This window comes from Apteryx rowi, unplaced genomic scaffold, assembly GCF_003343035.1.
Source record: "Apteryx rowi isolate R43461 unplaced genomic scaffold, aptRow1 scaffold_259, whole genome shotgun sequence".
In the NCBI taxonomy this organism is placed as follows: domain Eukaryota; kingdom Metazoa; phylum Chordata; class Aves; order Apterygiformes; family Apterygidae; genus Apteryx; species Apteryx rowi.
Window position 1 is genome coordinate 297,288 of NW_020448963.1, and position 8,075 is coordinate 305,362.

At 53.9% G+C, this 8,075-nt stretch overlaps 1 protein-coding gene across 1 annotated transcript; it reads right to left on the reverse strand.

Moving 5' to 3' along the window:
• Positions 1–1,640: 1,640 nt before the first annotated feature.
• LOC112966881 (claudin-16-like) lies at positions 1,641–5,183 on the reverse strand. Its single transcript, XM_026067437.1, has 4 exons — positions 4,573–5,183; positions 4,182–4,284; positions 3,090–3,254; positions 1,641–2,951 (listed from the first exon to the last, which is right to left on the reverse strand). Exons 1-4 carry the CDS (start codon positions 4,795–4,797, stop codon positions 2,449–2,451), a joined length of 996 nt encoding a protein of 331 aa, XP_025923222.1. The 5' UTR covers positions 4,798–5,183; the 3' UTR covers positions 1,641–2,448.
• Positions 5,184–8,075: the final 2,892 nt, after the last annotated feature.

The window sequence follows — 8,075 nt, forward strand, 5'->3', positions numbered from 1 at the left end:
GCAAATGGGTGAAAAGGCTTCCAGAGGAGGAAGATGGGGGAGCTTGGTGTCAGCCGAATGCGTTTCCRAAAGCTGCTGGAGCAGCTCAGCTGCATCCCTGCTGGAAAAGGACCCTCACTGAGGTGATGTGTGGGTACTTCAACTCGTCATTTGACATGTGCAAAGTACTGCTGCTCAGTGACACTGACGTTGTGCTTTCGCAGGTGAGGTCCTGCCAAATTTGCTGCTGTCTTAATGCCTAGGAAGGGGAATTAAGGGCAAGTTGGGGGGGAAATGCAAGTTTCCAGGTGGGTTTGAGAGGGAGCTAGGTGAGTGTTTGGGCTGCTCCATCCGGATGGGGACTGCTTGGGGCTCTCTGGAGATCCAGAGCTGTTTCTAACTCGGGTCACTGCTCATGCTGTTCAGCTCACTGTGCATGTGTAATGCAGGCTATAAATGACTGGTAATAAATATAACTCCTCCATCAAGGAGCACCCGGTGGGCTCTGATTGTCTAACAGCTTTGAATGCGGACTGTAGCTTTCCTTTCTATGCACTAACGAGTTCTCCACTTGAATCATGCAAATGCTCTTTTTAATTGCTTTCCTGTGTGTCCAAGTGCCAACTGTTAGCAATCCTATGCATTTAGGTTAGGTTGCATCTCCAAATGCCTTTTCGGATGCTTCCTGACCACCCAACCTCTACAGCGATGGAGGTATCTTCTGCGAGCTGTCAATCCTTTGGACTGCAGAAGTCCTGCTGTTTAATATCAGGCTGTTGGTCGCGCTCTCGAGCTGTTCTTTGTCATGCAGCTTTAGCGATCGGGTTTCCAAATGTTTTGGGTCTCGGTGGCATTGCCTCAACCTCTGCTAGTGCTATTGACAGGCTCGCTCCTGTGCTGTGGGATGTGGTTGGCCAGCGTTGTTTCCGTGTGGCACCCAAAGCGAGGAGCTRCAATGAGGAAACTGGTTTATTCACTGCCTCTCCACTTTGTGCGAGACTAGAAATTATGTCCTTGGCTGCTTTGGGGACGGAAATGATGTCCTTGGCTGCTCTGGGGATGGAAAGCTGGGCGGGCTGTTTTTTGGAGCACACATGCTTTGTAGCCTGCCTAGGGCGAGTCCCATCTGCACCTTCCTATTGCAGGGACTCGGTCTCCCACCTTTTAGGGCTGCAAACCCTATTTCAGGGAGCTTTTAGTCTGCCCTCCCTCCACGGCAATGGTTTCTGGGTGTTAATTTTTGGGTAAGAAGCAAGGGCGAGCCTGAAAGTTGGCCACGTAGCTGCCTCTGATCTCCAAACCATAGCGGAGGTGCCTGCAGCTGCTGGTTCTGCCCTCTGATGCCTTCAGTGTTTCCAGGGTTGGGAACGGATCCATTTTAGAGACAAAGACAAGGACTAAGCAGAGCAGCAAGGAATGATTTCTCCCTCCAGGTTCATTTCTCCAGTTAGTTGAGTGTTTCCATCCCTGATGAACATGTCGGGGGACACCAGCATCCCCAGAGGGGACAGGAGCAAGCTGTACACTTGTGCCGTGAGGCTTTTCCCAGTTTGTGAATCACTTTTGCCTACTGAACAGGGAAGCTGAGCTCAAAATCAGGGATGATCTTTCTATTCTTACCAGTTGAAGTGGGAGTTGTTGGTGGTTTGGGGCTCCGGCTTGTTTTCAAAGTGGTTTGCAAGGGAAGAAGGATAATAATTCACTTGGAAAACAATTCCCTGTTTGTGTGGACTTCAAAACCGAGCATTGCAGGAGGAGCTCCTCCTACTCCRAGCAGACTCGGTTCCTGCTGCATATGCATACGGTTATTCCAGTGCTGCCCCACGATAACGTTAATAAATGCTCCAGGCCATTAGCTTTACCYGGCTTTTTTTAAATGCAAACTCGGTGCTGCCAAATTTCCGAGCGCGGGGAAAATTYCCAGCGTGTCAGGGCGTTATCAGGGCCACCGGCCACGTGGAGTCAGTGTTGCTCCGCGCAGAAAACGCTTCGAACCGAATTCGTTCAGAGCGGCAGCCCGGYGATGTCTGGAAGAGCTGCTTTGCCGCTGCTGGCGGAGGGAGCGGGGCTCCTCCGCAAGGCGATTCAGGGCGTCGGGATTTGCCAGCGGCTCATACACGCCGCAAACCAGGAGACGCGCAGCACCGGTTACATCTAGCCTCTGAACGGTTCCCCTGGCCTTATGCAGCCCTTCGTTACCTGTAGCCACAAGGATTTCCATGCCGGAGGTCCTGAGCTTCTCCGCCAACATTACGAAGGGAAAATATTTGGGGATTTAAGGTGGGAACGGTGTTATTTTGCAAGCTTCCSCCCAGCCCCTGCACACACTGCTCCTGTGCACTGCCCTGTCTCCCTGGTATCAATTTGGGGTGTGTTTTTTCTTAAAGCATCATCACTTTGGGGGGTTTTATTCTCCTAAATTAGGGGGGTGACTTGCTTCTGCAGCATCCTTGCCTTTTGCAGCCAACTCTACCCGGAGATGTACAACCAGCCCCTTAACGTGATCGTGGAGAGATGGCACAGTGGAGGCGATGGTGCTTTAATGGGGTCGGGGACCGCGCGGGGTGAGTGTCCCGCCAAGGAGACGCGCTGCCGCCCGTCACACGCGGGAATCCATGGCGTACATCTTGCCGGTGGCCGTTCGCCCCCGGGGGTAGGCAGGCGTCCGGGGTCGCCGGCGACTGCTGGAGTCTGGCGGGAGAAATTTGGGGCCGCGTCACCCTCGCTAGGGTTTGCCGGCCCCCGTGCAGCCGAGGTGGGATGGGATGGGGTGTGCTGACCTGTGCAGGCGTAAAGGCAGCAGGTCAGCACGATGGACGCCACGAGACAGCCCGTCGAGCCGGCCATCCCCAGCCAGCAGGACCACCCGAAGTCATAGTGGRCTCCCAGGAATACGTTGTGCGACACCAGCGTGGCTCTCTCCATGTAGACGTCCACCGCGTACCACACTGAGCCCACGAGACCCAGGATGCCTAGGAGGAACGGGGCCGATGAAGAGAGTGCCAAACCCCCCCCCCTGCTCCCCAAAACCCTCTCCGAGAGGTGCCCCGAGCTCCCYGTGTCCCACCGACTGCTCCCGGTCACCCCTCGCCTGAGGTCCGGCCACGCACTCCCGATGCCGAGGATGACGCCGGCCCCGTAACACATCTTCAGCTTGACGTGGGGCTCTTCCTTGAGGAACTTGATGCAATCGAGCCCGAGAAGCAACGTAGTCAAAGCCAGGCCTGCCAGGAGGTCCGCTGTGATCAGCAACGTCCGTGTCACCACAATCTTCACTGGGGAGGGTKAAAAAAGCAGAAATGGGGCTGAGGAGCAGTCAGAGGACCTGCTCTCTCTGCTCCATGTCTGCTYTCTGTGTCCCCACTAGAAACAGCCGGTTCACCAGTGAGTGTCTCYATAGGAGATGTCTAAGTTGGGACCAAGCAACCCCCCTGTCCCCTCTCAGCTCTGTGCTGCCCACTGTGCACCATAGACAACGTGTTCACCAGGCTCACCAGAAACCTTGGGATGGGACTTAATAAACCAGTTAGCAGACCAGCTCAAGAAACCAAGTGATTTCAGGTGTGCCTGAGATGAAGTCACTTCCCTGAGACCTTTCTTGCACAGGCAAGGCAAGGAGAGGTCTCCACACCATGATGTGACTGTCCATGGGTGGAGGAGGCAAGTCCTTGGCTGGTGGGAAAGGTCCTCACCCCATTGACTTCAATACCTGCATGGACTCCATGTAATGTCAATGCAACCYGCTTGGGCCCATGTTGGACTCTCCATTCATCTACATCAGGTGAGAGGGGATGCAAATCCCACCACACAGTGGTGAGGAAGGAGCTGCAGCTGGGCTCTGCATGCTTTGGCAACCCTCTTTGATGCAAGGTGAGCTCTCAGCACCACTTCATGGCCTCGCTCCTGCTCTGTGACCCCATGGCTGGTCCATGGGTGCCCACGGGGCAGGAGATCAAGAAAAGCTGGGGTCCTGCATTGCTACCTGACGAGGGTCAGCCCTGGCAGTGAGGATCATCTTCTCAAAAGGGGAAGAGGGAATGCTCTTGGCTGTGAAGTTGAAGTGGTTTTGGGGATGTTTGTGAGTGGTTGAAAGGATTCGGTGGCTGGAATAAGGAAATGCTTTGCCTTGGTGCAGTCTCCGTGCTGGCAATGGATCGTTTAACGCTGGACGCACCTCCACCCCCATGGTCACGCTGACTTACCTGGGTGATCCGCCAAAATGGAGTCATATTGGTCACAGGTCTTGATCCCGTCCTGCATGTTGGTGACACACTCCCTCCACAGCCCCCGGCACTTCTGACTCACCTGGAAGGGGCAGAAAAAAACTCGAGCTGAAGGTGGACACCCCCAAAAGCACCATACAGCCCCCCGGCTCCCCAGCCAGCAAGGCAGGTCTGCCTGGTCTCACCACCATGGCTGGACATGTCCCAGTGACTCCTTTCTGCTCTAGCTCCTGGATGATTTTCCAGGTCAAGTAAAGAGCAGTGGGTTATATCATGTTCTCCTCTCTCTAGGCCTGTGGAGACACACTGCAATCCCATGGATAGCAAGGCCCAGACCGGGTCCTGACCGCCCCGTTGCTGTTCTGCTCACCTCCAAGCTGTCATCAGCGTTCACCATCCAGCAGTCGGTGCATGTGGCAATGACCAGGAAGAGGGTTGACAGCAGAGCAAGACCGAACGCCGTCATCTGCAAGACCACGCTCATGGGGACACCTGTGACAGCACAGACGCAGACTCCTGCCACCACCACCCTGCCCACAGCAGGACTTCCCAAGTACCTGATCAGGTACTGAGGGCAAAGCCCTGCCTGGGGCATGGTGACCTCTGGACCCAGGTGACTTGCTCAGACATCTGGGATCCATCTCATGGGTCTCAGCGTTGCCAATGTGCTCTACCACCCTTAGCTGAGATGGGGCCACCAAGTTTGTATGTTTGTATGTTGAGGGACATGTTCATTTTGCAAAAACATGAGCCATGGGCTACCACGCCGGGTTCCTGAGGGCTTTTCGGCGCCGCTTTCGAAAGGACGCCCTGCGAAGGAGCCGAGCTGGGACCATCTCCACCAGCCTCGCTCTGCCAGCACGCACATTATTTCCAGGCAGTCTCTTAGGCCCCAATTTACAGTATTTTTTAATTTCCCAGGCCCCCTCCTGAGCTAACTCTCCGTAACCTCTTTCCTCCGCCAGACCCTGGCTGTTTTGGAGGCTTTGAAGAAAATCTGTTCAGCCATTTGAGTTATGCGAGCAAGGAAAAAAAAAAATCCGTCTCTAAAGGAAAGCTCGGTCTTTCTTTGCACTCGGATAACTCCAAAACAGCTTGGTTTTAACACTTGCGGCTTGCTCGGGCGCAGTGGTCCCCGTGAGCGGACCAGCTTGAGCGGCCTCCCTGTCCCCATCCGCCCGGGAGACGCTGCGATCAGGGCAGCTCCGGCTGCCCGAATCATCCCCGTTTCTCACCCTCACCGACCTCAGGATGAGATGAACGAACGGACCGTTCCCGTTAGCAAAYGCTCATTAACTCGCTCATCTGAGTAGGAAGCAGAAAGGAGCCAGGTTCTGGGCCGGTCGGAGCAGGCTCCAGGCTGGGATTTCCCAGCAGTGATGCAACACGGGAAGAGCGTTTTGGGTCAAGCGAGGCCATAAAATGAGTTTTGTGCAAAAACATCTGCTGGAAACCACCTTGCAGAAATGCTGGACCTTCTGCACCAGCCAGGCTCAAACCGGCTTTGACCCCGTGAGCAATGAAGAGGGGTTTGGGGGAGCGTTACCTTCATCAGGGCAGCATCAGGCTCATCGTCGTTTTTTGGGAGGGAACAAGACGGCGAAACCTCTTTGGAGCCGCGAACGGGGTCCTGAAGGCTTTAACCCACTGACGGCTTTAGCTCCAGACCCAACCGGGTGCCGGGAGTCACCTGATGGAGGTGGGAACCCAGCGCCCTCCTGGCAGCGCCGAACGCCCGCTTCGGGCTATTTCAAGTGTTTCCAGGACCTGTCAGATGTGTTTTGTGCTCTAAGGTGTGACGGGGGTCCCTGCGGTGAAAGCGGTCGTAGGTTGGAAACGAAGTTCAACCTCCAAAAAAACGTCTTTTAATTACCGACTGGGCACGAAAGCCCCAAGCCCGGGAGTGTTGTAACGGGGCAAGAGGCTGGCGGCGGTGGGCAGAAGATGCTGAGATGCCCCAAGAGGGCTAACTCGACCACTTGGCTTCAGCCACACAGGCAATAATTAATTAATAATTTTTTTTCCCCCTTTTTTTCCCCATTAGGGTGGAAAACCAGCGCTATCTGGCAGGTATTTTGGTGGGATGGCGGCTGCTGCTGGGGCACGGGAGGATTTGCAGCACCCCCGGGGCTCCCTCCGGCATGGTGCAACCTTCATCTCCTGTTTTTCTCCAGCCCTGGAAAGTGGTACCCAAGCAGGGGACCACCCCAAAAAACAGGTGGTATTTGCTTCCCCTTGCTGGGGGGAAAAAAACCATATTTTTTTGCTCTCTTTTTCTTGCAAACCGTCTTTTTTATTGCCTGCCCTGAGCATCGCTGGACCAAGCCGTGCCCTGGTGCTGTTGGACACCTCCACGGATGTGCTCTCTCCTCCCGGACTACTGCAAAACGCCTCCCCGCACATCTCATGGGTTGAATTTAAGAGTTGTGGCTTTTGGGGTATATTTTTTCCCCTCTTTTTTTTTTCCCTCCTGTCTAAACATTCCTCCGCAGCATTAAACCGCAGGTATTTTGGCAGCGGACAGAGCGCACGGGGCTCCGCGCGTTGACATCCGGGCGCGGGAAAAACCCTTGCTGGCTACGAACGGGAGGCAAAAAAGCGATTTTTTCCTCCCCGGGGGGGAAGACGGGACCCTTTCGTAAGGGTTTCCGCAGAAACAACCTCTCGCTAAATACCCCAGGGGGCTGTTGAAACAGGATTTTTTTCTTTTTAAGAAAAAAAGTGATTTTTTTTTCTCCCCCCCCCGCTATTCCTTTCGAAGCATTGGGACAATTTGGTGAGTTTTGCCAAGCTCACTTCCCCCCCCCCCCTTTTTTTCTCATTTCTGCACGTCTGAAAATGAATATTTTCCAGCGTTTCGGATTTTGGAGGGAGGAAATAACAGCCGGGCCGAAACCTCCCCGCCGATAACGTTAAAAAAATGCCCCGCGCCAGCAGCGCCGCTGCCAAGGAAAACAGGCGCCGGGGGCTGCGCTGCCGAGCCTCCCGCGGYGGAAAGCGCTTCAAGTCAGCAAAGCGCGGCCCCGCCGCCCAATTAAGCACAATCCCGGCCCGAATTTACGGAAAAAGAGATTAAACCTTGCAGGGCGATATATATATTTTTTTTTTCTTCCCCCCCCTGCGTGGCAGATGATTAACGCTGAGCTTCCAGCGCCGAACTCCCCCCCCTCATTTACACCRCGTAGAAAAGTCAACAGCGTTTTTACATTAAAAGAGTAAAACCATCCTTATGCACAACGTTCTTTATATAAAAACACCTTTCTGGGTTTTTTTTGTTTGTTTTTTTTTTAATATCACGCATTTTCTTTTAAATCCTCACTACAGTAGCTTTGGCCTGGGGTTGGTTTTTTTTCCGGAAGGGGACCCATAAGGCGGCTTCAGACCGCCAAGCACCGCTCTCCCCGGATGGGTGAAGAAGATATTGTAACATGGGGTGTGCAATTAAAATATATATATATATATATATATATATACATACAAAAGAGAGGGTCATTACGTAGAGAAATCACCCCAAAGGGCACCGAGCGGCTTCCCCTGCAGCGCCGGGCGATATCGCCCGTATTTTCACTTAACTGCATCACCGCGTTAGGCGAATCGGCAAAATTTATTCGGGGCCCAAAGCGGCGYGTGGGTGTGAACATTAAAAAAAAAATTAAATAAAAATTAAAAAAAGCAATTCGGGGCAGATCCCGAGGGATCGATCAGCCCCGGGGGGGGCGATTCGGGGGCCGCGACGCCGGCGCGTGCTTGGGGACGGCCACGGCTCTAGCGGGAAAAAAACCGTGGGGGCTGTGGGAACGGGAGGAAAGCAGCTGGAAAACCAGGCTGGAAAATAAAACCAGGCTGGAAAATAAAACCAGGCTGGAAAATAAG